The 19063-nt window shown below is 45.0% G+C and overlaps 1 protein-coding gene across 3 annotated transcripts in view; it reads left to right on the top strand.

The window, feature by feature from the left end:
- Window positions 1–19063, top strand: part of LOC134575711 (acetylcholinesterase collagenic tail peptide-like) — a 102631-nt gene that overhangs the window by 41192 nt on the left and 42376 nt on the right. For 2 of the 3 annotated variants that reach the window (XM_063435083.1, XM_063435084.1), the window contains exon 4: window positions 14064–14117. The exons of the other annotated variant lie outside the window; for it this stretch is intronic. In XM_063435083.1, coding sequence (XP_063291153.1) covers window positions 14064–14117 — 54 coding nt within the window. The remainder of the gene's footprint in view (window positions 1–14063; window positions 14118–19063) is intronic. 3 annotated transcript variants of the gene reach the window in all.

Consider the following 19063-nt stretch of genomic DNA (forward strand, 5'->3'; position numbering starts at 1 on the left):
CAGGAGTATTTAAGAGCCACTGGAGCCTCACCATTGGTCATGTTAAAAGCAACCAAAGGACTAAGAGGCAAGAGAGGTAAGACTTTATCAAGCATACTGGCCCAATGAAATTGTCCCCCAGCTTACATCATTCACAAGGGCACCGAAATCCAGCCAGTACCACGCCACCAGCCCCAGGACACTACACAAGCCCTCACCCTTGCCCTCAGATTCGGTCTGCCTAGCAGCCATAATCAGTGTCCCCGGAAAGGTACTCCAGATGTTCCTGTTACTTGTGGACTATCCTCCAGGGTATAGGGCCGGTAGTGAGTAGTTTCCCATCATTAGGCTCAAGGCCAGGGTAAGTAGCTGCAGAAGCCAGATTTAATTGCCAAGTGCACAGCGGCTCCGCGACCACATAAAACAGGAAGAAAATGTAGGCCTCTTTCGGTCCTGATGATTGCGCCTCTCTGCAGGCTTAGCTCGTTGTGTCAGGCTTAATCTGGGCCCAAGCGGTGGCCATTTGAGAAGCAGGTCACATAGGCTTTTACTGTATGGTATGCTGATGAACAACCTCTGCCAACTTATGAGCTCTCCAGTGGGATAACCCCCCACTGGTGCAAAGTGTGGGGGGGGAGAAACTATAAAAGTCATGTGATGGGGCAAAGTATTGATGTGCAGCAATCAGATTGGAGAGCAAAGTAGACGCCTACCTTCAAATTTCCCACCCAGGTAGGCTGCAATCCCAAGGATTTTACACTCCGGGGCTCTTTTTCCAGTTGGGAACTGTTCTGACATGTTGCCAGCCAGCATGGCTGCCCGCACATGCACCCTAGACATATCCCATTTTGAATACTCTAGGTTGTCTACTTTGTCTCAAATGATATGCCATGATGTGGGTAATTTTCATTCCTGGGCGGCCATACAGTCTTAAAGACATTCAATTAAATTTCAATGTGTAATAACTGGAAAGGAAAAAGCCCTATATTTGAGCCTGTAACTTTCCAAAACATCATAAAACCTGTGCATTGGGGTACTTTTGTACTTGTGAGACATTTCTGAATACAAATATGTGCATTTTATTGCAGTAAAAGCTAACAGTATTATAATGTTCACAGTTAAAATGCCACACAGAACTAAGAAAATAAAAAAATTCTTAATTTCTCACCCTTTCTCTTTTAGATTTTATTCATATTTAATTTTGTTTCATATCTAATATTCAATGTAAGATTAAAGCCCTGAACAAAATGACATATAATAAATGTGGGTGCATTTAATATGAAAGGGTAGTTACGGTTGAACAGACATATAGCACAAATGTTGTGGCTGATGTTGTGGCTGACTAGTTTATATGGTATATATTAGCCATATATAATATTATGCCATATAACCCTCACATTGCAGTCATGTTAGTATTTTGGACACATACACATGTTTGTACACACCGATACACGCATGCATGTATACTCCAGTTATTGTTAAAATCGTGTATAGTACAAAGAAAACATTTGGAACTACTAATTGTCAAAAAAAAAAATTTGTGTTGGTCAGTTAGGGATTTGTCCAAAACAATGAACGAAGGGCACAAGAATGCGCCAATAAAGATACAGCATAATATATGGATAATATAGAAATTACATATATATTTAGCAGTACACTCATATTCACCTGCCACTTGGTTCACAGATCAAGTGAGAGGAAGTAACCAATAGTAGGTGTGAAAAAAGAGTGGCAGTAAAATAATCTATATTTATATAGTATATATTTATTAAACATATACTATATAAATAGAGAATTTTTACATTCTTCCTTTCTGCTCACTCCATTGGTCACTTCTCAGTCGATCTGTGTAAAATATCTAGGCGCTGTCCCCGATCAATCATCTTTTATTTCCATACTTTAAAAAAAAAAAAAAGATTGGCGCCACGGATGAAACTCCGAATCATGCAGTCAACAACACTGTTCACCCATTTTTCGTTTAATGAAACTGCCATATTAGCGATTTAGGGTTTAGGTGGCCCAACAATCGCCCCAAATTTAGACAAATCTCAGTTTGCTTGATATGGAATTCAGTAATCTATTAGATGTTATCATTAAAGGCTAATGTATCCAACTGGGTATCAGGGTGCTTGCTTCATCTCTGCATCATCCCAGTGCTAAAAGGAGCACTATCGGGTCAGGAACACAAACATGTATTCCTGACCGTATATTGTTAAAACCACCATCTAGCCCCCCCTGACCACCTCTTGCCCCCCTAAATATAGTGAAACCTTACTTGTGTTCAAGTCTGAAGCTGCTGCAACTGCCTGTGAACTGCCTCTGTCTGCTGACAAGTGGTGATCCTAGCCAACCACAATGCTTTCACAAAGGATTGGCTGAGACTGTCAAAGAGGCAGATCAGGGGCAGAGCCAGCACAAGTCAAAAAAACAGCCCTGGCCAATCGGCATCTCCTCATAGAGACTAATTGAATCAATGCATCTCTATGAGAAAAGTTCAGTGTCTGCATGCAGAGGGAGGAGAAGCAGCTTTAGCAACCATCTGAGGAGTGGCCAGTGGATTTATCTAGGCTAGGCTGTAATGTATACACTGCATTTTCTCTGAAAATACAGTGTTTACAGCATAGTTACATAGTTACATAACTGAAAAGAGACTTGCGTCCATCAAGTTCAGCCTTCCTCACATATGTTTTTTGCTGTTGATCCAAAAGAAGGCAAAAAATCCAGTTTGAAGCACTTCCAATTTTGCAAAAGCTAGGAAAAAAATTCCTTCTTGACCCCAGAATGGCAGTCAGATTTATCCTTGGATCAAGCAGTTATTACCCTACATTGAAAGATTATATCCTTGAATATTCTGTTTTTGCAAGTATGCATCTAAAGCCTGAAGGGAATACTTCTACTCACCAGAACAAATGCAATGAGCTGTGGTTGTTCTGGTGACTATAGTGTCCCTTTAATGTGTCACTACTCCATCTTGTGGTCCTACCCATGATCAAAGTGTCAGGATCGGGACAGGGATCAAACACGCAGAGTACGAACAGGAGAGATGTACGTATACCGGACCTTAGAATGGCCGGACTAACGTAAGGAGAAAGCAAAGAATGGTCAGAGACAAGCCGAGGTCGAGGGAACGAGAGAACAGGTAAGCGAGAGACAAGCCGAGGTCAAAGGACACGAGAGGTAAACAGGAACGATAGTACAAGCCGAGTCAAAACCAAATAGAACAATAGACATAAGAGCACTGAGGAACCAGACAAGCTAGAACCACGACAGGGCAATGAACCATTACACACATCCCTCTTTTATACCCTGGTTCTTTAATTGATGACTCCGCCCTTGCCGAGCCCTGATTTGTTGTTCCGAACTAGATTGACAGGTCGGGATGTGATTGCCGTGATGACGTCGGCTCCTGAGCGTCGTGTCATAAAAGGAAGCGGGGCTATCGCGGCCGGCGTGAGAATGACTATGAGAGCTGTGAGGATTGGATGAATCAGCCCCCCTGAGAGAACGGCCGTCGGGAAGTCTAACCTCCTCCGAGGTAGAGACTTCAGGTACCCTGACAGTACCCCCCCCCCCTCAGAAATGCCCACCGGGCGGAAGGAACCAGGGTGAGACGGAAAGCGAGCATGAAAAGCCCTGAGGAGGCGAGGAGCATGCACATCTTCCTGGACCACCCAAGACCTTTCCTCAGGACCATATCCTTTCCAGTCAACAAGATATTGCACCCTCCCCCGAGAAATCCGAGAATCGAGGATGGAATTGATCTCATACTCCTCCTGACCCTCAACCTGGACAGAACGAGGGGAAGGCACAGTGGAGGAAAATCTGTTACACACCAAAGGCTTCAATAAAGAAACATGAAAGGAGTTCGGGATGCGTAAGGCAGGCGGAAGAGCCAGACGATATGCAACAGGATTTATACGAGACAGAACCCTGTAAGGGCCAATGTAACGAGGAGCAAATTTCATGGAAGGAACTTTCAAGCGGATGTTTCTGGTACTCAACCATACCCTATCACCCGGAGAGAACACAGGAGCCACCCTTCTGCGTTTGTCAGCGTGTCGTTTGGACACCATGGAATTATGAATAAGGATTTGTCGAGTCTGATCCCACAACTTTCTCAGATTGGCAACATGAATATCAACCGACGGTATCCCCTGGGAGGGGGAGGCCGACGGAAGAACGGAAGGATGAAAGCCATAATTCATGAAAAAGGGGCTAGAACGAGTAGAATCGCAAACACTGTTGTTGTGCACAAACTCCGCCCAAGGAATCAGACCGACCCAATCGTCCTGGTGTTCAGAAACAAAACAACGCAAGAACTGTTCAACCTTTTGGTTGGTGCGTTCGGCAGCCCCATTGGACTGGGGATGATAGGCAGAGGAAAAATTTAATTTGATACCAAGCTGAGAACAGAAGGATCTCCAAAACCGGGAAACAAATTGGGAACCTCTATCAGAAACGATTTCAGAAGGAATCCCATGTAAACGAAAAATCTCCCTCGCGAAAATTTCAGCCAATTTGGGAGAAGAGGGCAATTTGAGCAGAGGTACAAAATGAGCCATTTTGGTAAACCTGTCAATTACTGTGAGGATAACCGTATGTTTTTTGGAAACCGGTAAATCAACGATGAAGTCCATAGCCAGACAAGACCATGGTTTCTCAGGAATTTCTAGGGGGTGCAAAAGCCCACATGGAAGCGTATGAGGTTGTTTAGTCCTCAGACAGACATCACATGCCCCGACGAATTCCTTAAGATCCTTACGTAACGAAGGCCACCAGAAATCTTTAGAAATCAGAGAACATGACTTGCGTATGCCAGGATGTCCGGCAAATTTACTGTTATGAAAACACTGCATAAGTTCCAGTTGGAGTTTAGGAGGAACAAAGTAACGGTCCCCCGGAATAGGTCCGGGTGCCAGATGTTGTAACTTCTTGATCTCATTCAGCAACGGAGAGTGAATCTTGATGCTAGTGCTGGCAATAATATTACGCTTGGGAACAATAGAAGAAAAAACCATATCAGGCATAGTAGAAGGTTCATGTTGGCGGGATAATGCATCGGCCTTAGAATTCTTAGAACCAGGTCTATAAGTGAGCACATAGTTGAAATGAGTAAGGAACAAAGACCAACGAGCCTGCCTGGCAGACAATCGCTTGGCTTCACCTATATATGACAAATTCTTGTGATCCGTCAAAATAGTAACCGGGTGTAAAGTCCCTTCCAACAAATGTCTCCACTCCTTTAACCCCTTAAGGACCAAACTTCTGGAATAAAATGGAATCATGACGTGTCACACACGTCATGTGTCCTTAAGGGGTTAAAGCCATAATTACCGCTAACAGTTCCCTGTCACCAATATCATACCTGCTCTCAGGCCCAGACAATTTACTGGAAAAAAAAACCACATGGATGCAGTGGTTTATTCAAACTTAACCTTTGGGACAGAATAGCGCCTACACCTGTCTCTGAGGCGTCTACCTCGAGTAAGAAAGGCAAAGATGTGTCTGGATGAACTAATATCGGTGCTGAGGCAAACTGTTCTTTGAGAGTACTGAAAGCAACAAGCGCCTCCGGAGACCATGTCTTAGTATCAGCACCCTGTTTAGTCATGTTGGTAATAGGAGCAATAATAGACGAGTACCCCTTAATGAAGCGCCTATAGTAATTCGAGAATCCGATAAACCTCTGAATGGCCTTGAGTCCCTTGGGCAATGGCCAATCCAAGATAGATTGGAGTTTAACAGGGTCCATCTTAAACCCCTCTCCAGAAATAACGTAACCAAGAAAGTTTACCTGAGATTGGTCAAAGCTACACTTCTCCAATTTGCAGTACAACCCATGCTGTAGGAGTTTATGCAATACCCTTCTGACTTGTTTGTGATGAATCTCAGGTTCTTTAGAGTGTATTAGTATATCATCCAAATAAACTATAACACATTCATGTTGAAATTCCCTAAGGACCTCATTGATCAAGTCCTGGAATACAGCAGGGGCATTGCAAAGCCCGAAGGGCATTACCGTGTACTCATAGTGGCCATACCGGGTATTGAAAGCCGTTTTCCATTCATCCCCCTGCTGAACTCTCACCAAGTTATAAGCACCCCTCAGATCTAACTTGGTAAAAATCTTAGAACCTTTCAGGCGATCAAATAGTTCAGTAATTAGGGGAATCGGATAAGCATTTCTGATTGTTATCTTGTTCAAGCCCCGATAATCAATGCAAGGCCGTAGTGTGCCGTCTTTTTTATCTACAAAAAAGAAACCGGCTCCGGCTGGAGAAGAGGATCTCCTAATAAAGCCTTTGTCTAGATTCTCCTGAATGTACTCCTCTAAGACTAAGTTCTCCTCGGAGGCATAGTACCAGGTAGGAGATTAATCTTACAATCAAAGGACTTGTGTGGGGGTAAAGTATCAGCCTTCCTCTTATCAAAGACTGCCTTTAAATCCTGGTACTGGGAAGGTATCTGTAAATCTGTGGGCTTGTTAGAGTCACTAGGTGTGTCCACTACGCACAATGGTGAGACTTTCTGTACACAACCTTTCTGGCAACCCTGACCCCAAGAGACTATTTCACCTTGTTCCCAATCAATAGTAGGGTTATGCTTTTTTAAGCCAGGGATACCCCAAAACTAAAGGAACTGAAGGGGATGAGATAAGCATGAGAGAAATCTCTTCCTCGTGTAAAATACCAACGGTTAACTTAACTGGTAAAGTTTCACGAGAAATAACAGGATCTGATAAAGGTCTACCATCTATGGCCTCAACGGCCAAGGGGGTCTCCTTTAACTGAGATGGGATAGAGTGGTTCTTGACAAAGGTTTGATCAATAAAGCTTTCAGCTGCTCCGGAATCTATTAATGCCATAGCTTTAAGTACTCCCTTTTCCCAAGTTAAAGAACCTATGATCCCTGTAATCATATGTAGAGGACAAAATAGAAACACCCAAGGCCTGTCCTCTGGAGAAACTTAGGTGCGAGCGTTTCCCGGACGGTTAGGGCAATTTAGGCGTAGGTGACCTCCTACTCCACAATACATACACCGACCCTCCCTTCTCCTATATTGCCTTTCATTCTCTGAAAGGTGAGTGTTACCAATCTGCATAGGTTCTGGCAGAGCTAGAATAGTAGATTCAGAATTCTGAAATGCGGGAGTTAGTCTTAAGGAAGGTCTATAACCATTATCACGAGTGTTCTGCCTCTGTCTCATGCGTTCATCTATACGAGAAATAAATGAAATTAATTCCTCTAAATTTTCAGGAAGATCCCTTGTGGCAACCTCGTCTAAGATCGCATCTGATAATCCATTCATAAATACGTCCATATAGGCTTGTTCATTCCACTTGACCACTGCCGCCAAGGATCTGAACTCTAGCGCATAATCCACAAGGGTTAGACTATGCTGTCTAAGACGTAATGGTAATCTAGCTGCACTGACCTTTCTCCCTGGGGGATCAAAAGTCCTCCTAAACGTAGTAATAAACGCATTATAGTTATAGACTACTGGATTATCATTTTCCCACAAAGGGTTAGCCCATCTAAGAGCTTTGTCAATGAGTAGCGAGATTATGAATCCAACCTTTGCCCTGTCAGTAGGGTAGGCGCGGGGTTGTAATTCAAAATGAATTCCTATCTGGTTTAGGAAACCTCGACATGTATCCGGAGAACCGCCATACCGTAAAGGGGAAGTAACATGGGAGGAAGTTCCCACTGTGGCTACCTCTAGGCCTGTGTTAGCAAGAGAGATGGATGGAGTACGCATCTCCTCTGCTTGATTACTCGGATGGGATAGTAATGCTTGCAGCGCTAGGGCCATTTGGTCCATTCTATGGTCCATGGCTTCAAACCTCGAGTCAGGAGAACCAAGCTGAGCGTTTGTACCTGCAGGATCCATGGCCCTGTCGTAATGTCAGGATCGGGACAGGGATCCAACACGCAGAGTACGAACAGGAGAGATGTACGTATACCGGACCTTAGAATGGGCGGACTAACGTAAGGAGAAAGCAAAGAATGGTCAGAGACAAGCCGAGGTCGAGGGAACGAGAGAACAGGTAAGCGAGAGACAAGCCGAGGTCAAAGGACACGAGAGGTAAACAGGAACGATAGTACAAGCCGAGTCAAAACCAAATAGAACAATAGACATAAGAGCACTGAGGAACCAGACAAACTAGAACCACGACAGGGCAATGAACCATTACACACATCCCTCTTTTATACCCTGGTTCTTTAATTGATGACTCCGCCCTTGCCACGCCCTGATTCGTTGTTCCGAACTAGATTGACAGGTCGGGATGTGATTGCCGTGATGACGTCGGCTCCTGAGCGTCGTGTCATAAAAGGAAGCGGGGCTATCGCGGCCGGCGTGAGAATGACTATGAGAGCTGTGAGGATTGGATGAATCAGCCCCCCTGAGAGAACGGCCGTCGGGAAGTCTAACCTCCTCCGAGGTAGAGACTTCAGGTACCCTGACACAAAGTGACGGTGTGCATCATTCTAGTGTCATGAGTCTGTGTCATGATTGACATGGAATGATCCACCTATGGCCTGTATTATCTCCAAAATAACAAAAGCATGACGTCATTCTGGCAACCTTGTTCCCTTATGTTTTGGTGCTTCTCTAATAATGCAGGCATCTAAATCCAGTTTGAATCTGAACTGGAATCTGTAACCCTCTCTTTGTCTCTCGTTCCAGTATTTATTATATATATACACAAATACACACACCAGTCAAGCCATAAGATTTGCTTTTCCCACAGAAATCTCACTTTAACAGTGCTCTCACTTCTGCAAGGGATTCTGGGTAGGCATATGGAAATGAGCTCAACAAAGAACCAAATTTCTGCCTCATAATTCCACTGGAGTATGTGCCTGCTGTATACAGCAGCTTTGAAACACAACTAAGGAAGAGGAGCAGTAGTAAGAGCACTGTTAAAGTGAGATTTACATGTTTAGCAATGTATTAAAGCGGCACTGTCATGCCGAACTTACCTTTCCTCAATCTCTTCCTCTTCTCCCCCTCTCTCGGGATCTGTTATTCATTTCTTCCTGTCTTCTTTAGTTTTCTTTAAAATCATAAGACAAAGTAGGGACTCTTTGTCTTATGGAGGATTCCTCCGCTTGACCAGCTCAGACCAGCGGAGGAGCAAAGTGTGCTTCATTTCCGCTGGTCAGAACAATTTTCCCATGATCCCTAGCTTTCCTCCCTGTTCCCACAATGCTTCCTGTCAGTATTGCCGAACGTCCTGTCACTTAGACAGAACGCCGGCAAAACTGCCGAATTGCATCCTAACAGAATGAGCACTGTTTCTCCATTGGTGCTAGGATGCAATTCGGTACTTTGATCGTATCGGAATTTCATTCTAATGAATGAAACTCTGATCCTATTCATTGCTGTGGCTGCATCTTGCAGCCGCTTAGTAGATAACTCCCTAATTCCCACGGTATCAGGGAGCTATCTACTAAAAGGCTGAAAGACCTAAACTGGTCTTTCAGCCACATTTACTAACACTAAGTAAAAATGACTTGGTATTAGTAAATAATATGCCCCTACTCGCTATACCGCGAGTAGGGGCATGTCTAGTAAGCAGTGAGCAGCCTGTGGCTGCTCACTGTAAAAAAAATAAAAATAAAAATATTGCCCCCCACCCCTAAAAGAACGGGTGGGGGCCGTAAAGTAAAATAAGGGAGGGAGACCTATTGTTCCCCCCCCCCGGCCCCACCCCTGAGCGGTGGGTGGGGGCCATAAGGATAATGAGGGGGGGACCTACTGTCCTCCCCCCCCCCGGCCCCCACCCCTGGGCGGCGGGTGGGGGCCATAATAGTAGTACGGGGGGCCTACTGTCCACCCCCGGCCCCCACCCCTGGGCGGCGGGTGGGGGCCATAATGGTAATAAAGGGGGGGGACCTACTGTCCTCCCCCCCGACCCCCACCCCTGGGCGGCGGGTGGGGGCCATAATAGTAGTGGGGGGGGGACCTACTGTCCTCCCCCCCGGCCCCCACCCCTGGCCGGCGGGTGGGGGCCATAATGGTAATAAGAGGGGGGGTGACCTACTGTCCTCCCCCCCGGCCCCCACCCCTGGGCGGCGGGTGGGGGCCATCATAGTAATAAGGGGGGGGACAACCTACTACCCCCCCGGCCCCCACCCCAGGGCGGCGGGTGGGGGCCATCATGGTAATAAGGGGGGGGGGAACCTACTGTCCTCCCCTCCCCCGGCCCCCACCCCTGGGCGGCGGGTGGGGGCTATAACGATAATGTGGGGGACCTACTGTCCTCCCCCCACCCCCACCCCTGGGCGGCGGGTGGGGGCACTAAGTAAATCCCCCCCCCATCAAGGTGACTAGGGGTCCCCAAGCCCCTAGTCACCCACCCCCACCCAAATAAAAAATGCCCCTACCTACCCCCCTCCCCCTAAAAAATAGTGAGGGGGAATAAAATTGCTAACCTGTAAAGTAAAATTAAACTTACCATTCGACGTCTTCTTTTTTCTAAAATCTTCATTTTTCAGCCACAAAAAAGGCCAAATAAAAAACCATCATAGCCGTCGAACTAAAAATAAAATAAAAAACCCAAGCGCAAAAAAAAAACCCGACGAAAAAGAAAAAACCCGAGCGCACAAAAAAATAATCCATCTTCACCCATGGAGGGCTCCGCGCAGACTGAGCTCCGCAGGGCGGGGGAAGGCTTATAAAGCCTTGCCCCGCCCTGCAATTAGGCTAAGAACACTCTGATTGGTGGGTTTAAGCCAATCAGAGTGCTCTTTGTCATTTTACAAGCGTGGGAAAGTTCTTTGGAATTTTCCCACGCTTGTAAAATGACACAGAGCACTGTGATTGGATGGCTTGAAATCCATCCAATCACAGTGCTCTGTGTCATTTTACAAGGGTGGGAAAGTTCTTTGGAATTTTCCCACGCTTGTAAAATGACACAGAGCGCTGTGATTGGATGTCTTGAAATCCATCCAATCACAGTGCTCTGTGTCATTTTACAAGCGTGGGAAAGTTCCAAAGAACTTTCCCACGCTTGTAAAATGACACAGAGCGCTGTGATTGGATGTCTTGAAATCCATCCAATCACAGTGCTCTGTGTCATTTTACAAGCGTGGGAAAATTCCAAAGAACTTTCCCACGCTTGTAAAATGACAAAGAGCACTCTGATTGGCTTAAACCCACCAATCAGAGTGTTCTTAGCCTAATTGCAGGGCGGGGCAAGGCTTTATAAGCCTTGACCCGCCCTGCGGAGCTCAGTCTGCACGGAGCCCTCCATGGGTGAAGATGGATTATTTTTTTTTGCGCTCGGGTTTTTTCTTTTATTTTTAGTTCGACGGCTATGATGGTTTTTTATTTGGCCTTTTTTGGGTCTGAAAAATGAAGATTTTAGAAAAAAGAAGACGTCGAATGGTAAGTTTAATTTTACTTTACAGGTTAGCAATTTTATTCCCCCTTCACTATTTTTTAAGGGTGAGGGGGGTAGGTAGGGGCATTTTTATTTGGGTGGGGGGTGGGTGACTAGGGGCTTGGGCACCCCTAGTCACCATGATGGGGGGGAATTTACTTAGTGCCCCCACCCGCCGCCCAGGTGTGGGGGCAGGGGGAGGACAGTAGGTCCCCCCCATTATCCACCCGCCGCCCAAGGGTGGGGGCCGGGGGGAGGACAGTAGGTTCCCCCCCCATTATCCACCCGCCGCCCAAGGGTGGGGGCCAGGGGGTGGAGGACAGTAGGTCCCCCCCCTATTACTATTATGGCCCCCACCCGCCGCCCAGGGGTGGGGGCCGAGGGGTGGAGGACAGTAGGCCCCCCCCCCTATTACTATTATGGCCCCCACCCGCCGCTCAGGGGTGGGGGCCGGGGGGGAGGACAGTAGGTCCCCCCCCATTACTATTATGGCCCCCACCCGCCGCCCAGGGGTGGGGGCCGGGGGGTGGAGGACAGTAGGTGTCCCCCCCTTATTACTATTATGGCCCCCACCCGCCGCCCAGGGGTGGGAGCCGGGGGGTGGAGGACAGTAGGTCCCCCCCTTATTACTATTATGGCCCCCACCCGCCGCCCAGGGGTGGGGGCCGGGGGGTGGAGGACAGTTGGTCCCCCCCCTTATTACTATTATGGCCCCCACCCGCCGCCCAGGGGTGGGGGCTGGGGGGGGAGGACAGTAGGTCCCCCCCCCATTACTATTATGGCCCCCACCCGCCGCCCAGGGGTGGGGGCCGGGGGGTGGAGGACAGTAGGTGTCCCCCCCTTATTACTATTATGGCCCCCACCCGCCGCCCAGGGGTGGGAGCCGGGGGGTGGAGGACAGTAGGTCCCCCCCTTATTACTATTATGGCCCCCACCCGCCGCCCAGGGGTGGGGGCCGGGGGGTGGAGGACAGTAGGTCCCCCCCCCTTATTACTATTATGGCCCCCACCCGCCGCCCAGGGGTGGGGGCTGGGGGGGGAGGACAGTAGGTCCCCCCCCCTATTACTATTATGGCCCCCACCCGCCGCCCAGGGGTGGGGGCCGGGGGGTGGAGGACAGTAGGTCCCCCCCCTTATTACTATTATGGCCCCCACCCGCCGCCCAGGGGTGGGGGCCGGGGGGGAGGACAGTAGGTCCCCCTCCCCCCCCTTATTACTATTATGGCCCCCACCCGCCGCCCAGGGGTGGGGGCCTGGGGGGAGGACAGTAGGTCCCCCCCCCCTCATTCCCATTATGGCCCCTACCCGCCGTCCATGGGTGGGGGCCGGCGGGGGAGGACAGTAGGTCCCCCCCACCCCCCTTATTACCCTTTTTTTTTTTACAGTGAGCAGCCACTCGCAGCGGTATAGCGAGTAGGGGCATTGGGGAGATTTGAATCTCCCTTATGCTATTATGGGGGTCATATTGACAACCATAGAGTGAGGGGAGGACCTGGGGGGCTAATGAAGTGGTGGGGAGCAGAGCTCCCTGCCGCTTCTGTCTTTACATATTGCAAGGAGGGTGCTGCACGCCGGTAGCTCCCTCCTTGTAATAAACCGAACAAACAAACGAACACTGATATTCGGTGTTAGTTTGTTCGTTTGATTTTTTCTATTCATTCATTCGTCTGTCTGATGAATGAATGAATAGGTGAAATTCCCGTTCGCATGTCCAGGTGTTTCACTGGGCATGTGCGGGAATCTTACAGTCTGTGTAGTGTGGGTAGATGACGTGTCCCACAGGGACTTCACCTACCCACACAAAGATGGCGGCGCCCTGAATAAAGATCGGGGCAGAAGATAAAGAATAAAAAATAGGTAATGTGGGGGGCTTAGGGGCATTTGGGGGTGACTAGGGGGTCGATTGGATGTAGTGGAGGCGGGAGGGGGGTTAAAAAAAAAAACGGAATTCGGCATGACAGTGCCGCTTTAACTATCCATTTACTTCAGGTGGAAGGGGTTTTCATCCACACTTTTTTTCCCACCACAACTTTTATGGTGTGTGTGTGTGTGTGTATATATATATATATATATATATATATATATATATATATATTACATAGTTACATAGCTAAAAAGTTCAGTGGCCGTGGAAGGGATCAGACAAAGGTAAACTCTACTTACATGAACTGTGCCATGCTTGCGCCTCCATTCTCTTCCAGCGGGTACTCATCTGCTCCCGACACTTCAGCTGTCAGGAGCCAACATCCCTGCCATTCTCTCACGCACACGGAATCTTCCAAATACAGAGCTAATTTCTCTGCAGCCATCACTGGTAATGGCTTGGGAGTTGACATTTCTTGACAGCGGTAGCTCTGTCCAGCATCAAAAAGTGACAAAGTAGTTGCTATTTTATCTCAATATATCTTTTCACTCTGCTGAAATTCCAACACAGTCAATATGCGGATATCTTTATTAAATACTCATTTTAGTGGGAGGTGAGGTAACAATGCTGCATTCATCAATCTACCTCATATCATAATAATAATAATAATAATAATAATAATAATAATAATACCTACACATCAAACTTGAAACAATGTATACATTTTATTGTTACTATGAGAGTTTTTTATTCAGATAGAGGGGAGGGTGTCACAAGGTTAGATTTTATTCTAAGCATTTCTGTTAACCACAGTGCACTTTGTTTTCCCAGGTGTGCCAGGATCAAAAGGAGAGAAAGGAAAGAATGGAGAGAATGGATATCCAGGTATGACTGACAAACAAACACTTATAGTAAAGCTTTTAACCAAAGTACCGTATAAACTCGAGCATAAGCCGAGTTTTTCAGCACATTTTTTGTGCTGAAAAACCCCAACTCGGCTTATACTCGAGTCACACTGCACTCACACACTGCACTCACACACACACTGCACTCATACACACACACTGCACTCATACACACACACTGCACTCATTCACACACTGCACTCATTCACACACTGCACTCATTCACACACTGCACTCATTCACACACTGCACTCATACACACACACTGCGCTCACACACTGCATTCATACACACACTGCACTCACACACTGCACTCATACACACACACTGCACTCATACACACACACTGCACTCATACACACACACTGCACTCATACACACACTGCACTCATACACACACTGCACTCATACACACACACTGCACTCATACACACACACTGCACTCACACACTGCACTCACACACACACTGCACTCATACACACACACTGCACTCATACACACACACTGCACTCACACACTGCACTCATACACACACACTGCACTCATACACACACACTGCACTCACACTGCACTCATACACTCACACTGCACTCACACACACTGCACTCACACTGCACTCACACACACTGCACTCATACACACACACTGCACTAATACACACACACTGCACTCATACACACACACTGCACTCATACACACACACTGCACTCACACACACACACACACACTGCATTCATTATACACACACACTGTAAATAAATATTCAATTAATATAATTTTTTTAGGATCTAATTTTATTTAGAAATTTACCAGTAGCTGCTGCATTTCCCACCCTAGTCTTATATTTGAGTCAATAAGTTTTCCCAGTTTTTTGGGGTAAAATTAGGGGCCTCGGCTTATATTCGGGTCGGCTTATACTCGAGTATATACGGTAATTTCAAATTAACAATACAAGCTATAAAGGCATATACAAAGTATTGGACGTTGTGTGGAAATATTCTCTAACTCATCTACCTCTTCCAACTTAGTAATTGTTTGCTAAAATGAGTAATTATTTGACTGAAGTTTTTTAGCCTTAAGACCCATATTATACTTTGCAGTGTTTTATGGTTGTTTATGTTATTACGAAATTGTTGCTCCAGCTTTTGGATAACACCTGATTGAGCAATACCTTGCTGCTCAGTCAGTGCCAGGAGCATACCCTCAAACTCCCAATCAGCGATTACATCTATTATAGTGCTCTGGCACAGTTCTTACCAACTATGGAGACTGTTCTTAATTATATGTATATATTCATATATATATATATATATATATATATATATATATATATATATATATATATATATATATATATATACACACACACACACACACATAAATATATAAATATATAAATATTTTTTCCTATTCTGGTATGCATTCTTTTTTCACTATTTTTCAACTTAATTATTATTTTCCACTGAGGGAAATAATTGAGTGTTCCCCTTTCAGTTATATTATTAACATTTGTTTTTCATTTATTTTCTTATGATATTTCTTCACCACGTCTTCTTACCATAAACAGAACAAAGGATACAGGTAGCGCTAAAATAAATACAATATTGTGGTAAGTAAGCAAAAAGGTACCAAGTAAAAGATAAAAATTTCCTTTTGAGGTTATAAAAGTCTCACACATCAATGGCATATCGGTAAAACAGCTTACAGTGGTATTTTAACTCCCCACTTGTAGGATATCCCTCAAACAGTAGTTGTAGTGTAGTTTACATGCAATTAAAGAAAAAGAAGGCCATAGTGCTCTCCATATTTGCAAATAAGTAGTAGTAAGATGAAATGTACTTACAATTTTGGGAGCAGACAAACCCCCTCTATGGTAACAGCAACAATCCTCACCTAGGATACTTTTGATGATGGACCTGATGTGTATAGAAAATAGGTTGTGCAAGCTACAAATAAAATAAAATAAAAAATAAAAGTATAAAAAGACTGCCCCAAAGCAAATAGGTAGTCTAAAAATCTTACTTTTATTTATACAAATATTAATAAAATCACAATGCGTTTCGCCCTCTTAGGCTTCTTCAAGTGAGATAAAACATACAGGGAGTGCAGAATTATTAGGCAAGTTGTATTTTTGAGGATTAATTTTATTATTGAACAACAACCATGTTCTCAATGAACCCAAAAAACTCATTAATATCAAAGCTGAATATTTTTGGAAGTAGTTATTAGTTTGTTTTTAGTTATAGCTATTTTAGGGGGATATCTGTGTGTGCAGGTGACTATTACTGTGCATAATTATTAGGCAACTTAACAAAAAACAAATATATATCCATTTCAATTATTTATTTTTACCAGTGAAACCAATATAACATCTCAACATTCACAAATATACATTTCTGACATTCAAAAACAAAACAAAAACAAATCAGTGACCAATATAGCCACCTTTCTTTGCAAGGACACTCAAAAGCCTGCCATCCATGGATTCTGTCAGTGTTTTGATCTGTTCACCATCAACATTGCGTGCAGCAGCAACCACAGCCTCCCAGACACTGTTCAGAGAGGTGTACTGTTTTCCCTCCTTGTAAATCTCACATTTGATGATGGACCACAGGTTCTCAATGGGGTTCAGATCAGGTGAACAAGGAGGCCATGCCATTAGATTTTCTTCTTTTATACCCTTTCTTGCCAGCCACGCTGTGGAGTACTTGGACGCGTGTGATGGAGCATTGTCCTGCATGAAAATCATGTTCTTGAAGGATGCAGACTTCTTCCTGTACCACTGCTTGAAGAAGGTGTCTTCCAGAAACTGGCAGTAGGACTGGGAGTTGAGCTTGACTCCATCCTCAACCAGAAAAGGCCCCACAAGCTCATCTTTGATGATACCAGCCCAAACCAGTACTCCACCTCCACCTTGCTGGCGTCTGAGTCCGACTGGAGCTCTCTGCCCTTTACCAATCCATCCATCTGGCCCATCAAGACTCACTCTCATTTCATCAGTCCATAAAACCTTAGAAAAATCAGTCTTGAGATATTTCTTGGCCCAGTCTTGACATTTCAGCTTGTGTGTCTTGTTCAGTGGTGGTCGTCTTTCAGCCTTTCTTACCTTGGCCATGTTGCAGCTCTGAAATATGGCCAAACTGGTGGCAAGTTGCATCTTGGCAGCTGCACGCTTGACTTTTCTCAGTTCATGGGCAGTTATTTTGCGCCTTGGTTTCTCCACACACTTCTTGCGACCCTGTTGACTATTTTGAATGAAACGCTTGATTGTTCGATGATCACGCTTCAGAAGCTTTGCAATTTTAAGAGTGCTGCATCCCTCTGCAAGATATCTCACTATTTTTGACTTTTCTGAGCCTGTCAAGTCCTTCTTTTGAACCATTTTGCCAAAGGAAAGGAAGTTGCCTAATAATTATGCACACCTGATATAGGGTGTTGATGTCATTAGACCACACCCCTTCTCATTACAGAGATGCACATCACCTAATATGCTTAATTGGTAGTAGGCTTTCGAGCCTATACAGCTTGGAGTAAGACAACATGCATAAAGAGGATGATGTGGTCAAAATACTCATTTGCCTAATAATTCTGCACTCCCTGTATACCTGGCAGCTTGGCTTTATATAGGAGACTTAATGACATAAAATTTGTGGATTTGGGCGCCAAAATTACATTTTTTTTATTTATTTAAGAAACATTTAGACAAAATTCAATGCAAATAAGACTCGTTTAAAAAAAATTATATATATATATATAAAACATTTGATAATCCCCCGCACTCACGCTTAATTATGTATCCACTGCGCCGGGTGCCAGGCATGAACTCCAATGGAAATATTGTTGCAAAAAACTGCCGCTCACCGGACTTGTAAAAATCCAAATTTTATTGAAAAAAGAGTTAAAAACGAGACCAACGTTTCAGTCCCCGCTCGGGACTTTCCTCAAGGTAACAGGACAATAAATACAATGGCAACATACCAACAATATATAGGTAAATCTAATTGGTAAAACTCACCCAGGTGCAGTAAAAACGTGTAGACCGTGTACTATAGCCCTTCCGGGTATGCGCGCGCACACCCGCTGAGGCTCCTCCCACTATACGTGCACGTGATACGTGCTGTGACATGCCATTTGTCTATGGTTGCTAAGCAACATATTGTGTCCACAGTCTGCAAGCTGGGCGAAGGAACGGTGAAAGGTTTTAGACAGTGTGCTATCATACAAAGATACACCTTCTTGACACTAATGTGCCCAAAATCTATAACCTAAATAACACATAGTGTATAATCTTAAACATGTGTTGAAAATATATTTACAAAATCCAAGAAACAGTGTATGTTCCGCAATAGTGCAGAACTTAATTGTGAATGTGATGAATGACCACAAATATTTAGTGGTATATATGACCCAAGTGCCTTGTCAAAAATGTGTATACCGCTATGACACAGTTCACATTAATGAACAAAATCAATGAGCTCATAGTTATAAATATGTCCCTGTATAAATATCACCAGTGTGAATAACATACTTTACAATGTGGGGTATACTACCACTATATATAATGTTAGTGTTCATACTAATTATCGAAATAGATATCGAAATAGATGTGGAAACAATCTATGCCGGGTGAATACAATAAGTAAAAAAAATATTTATACCTCATGGTACGTATGATTCCACCATAGTTATCCGCCCTGCGGATAAGGGAGGCGGTATCGTCCTTATGGACTACGGACATTACGCTGATGACTTGAAAAGACAGCTGATGGACAGTGACACGTATTTCCAACTAAAGGGAGATCCCACGGCAGAAATACAGAAGAAACTGGTAGACATATTGGATATGTCTCTAAGAGCCGGATATATAGATACAGAATTATATCAGTTCTTGAACAAAACCCATCCCCGCACTCCGGTAATATACA

Source organism: Pelobates fuscus, chromosome 10 (assembly GCF_036172605.1).
Source record: "Pelobates fuscus isolate aPelFus1 chromosome 10, aPelFus1.pri, whole genome shotgun sequence".
Classification (NCBI taxonomy): domain Eukaryota; kingdom Metazoa; phylum Chordata; class Amphibia; order Anura; family Pelobatidae; genus Pelobates; species Pelobates fuscus.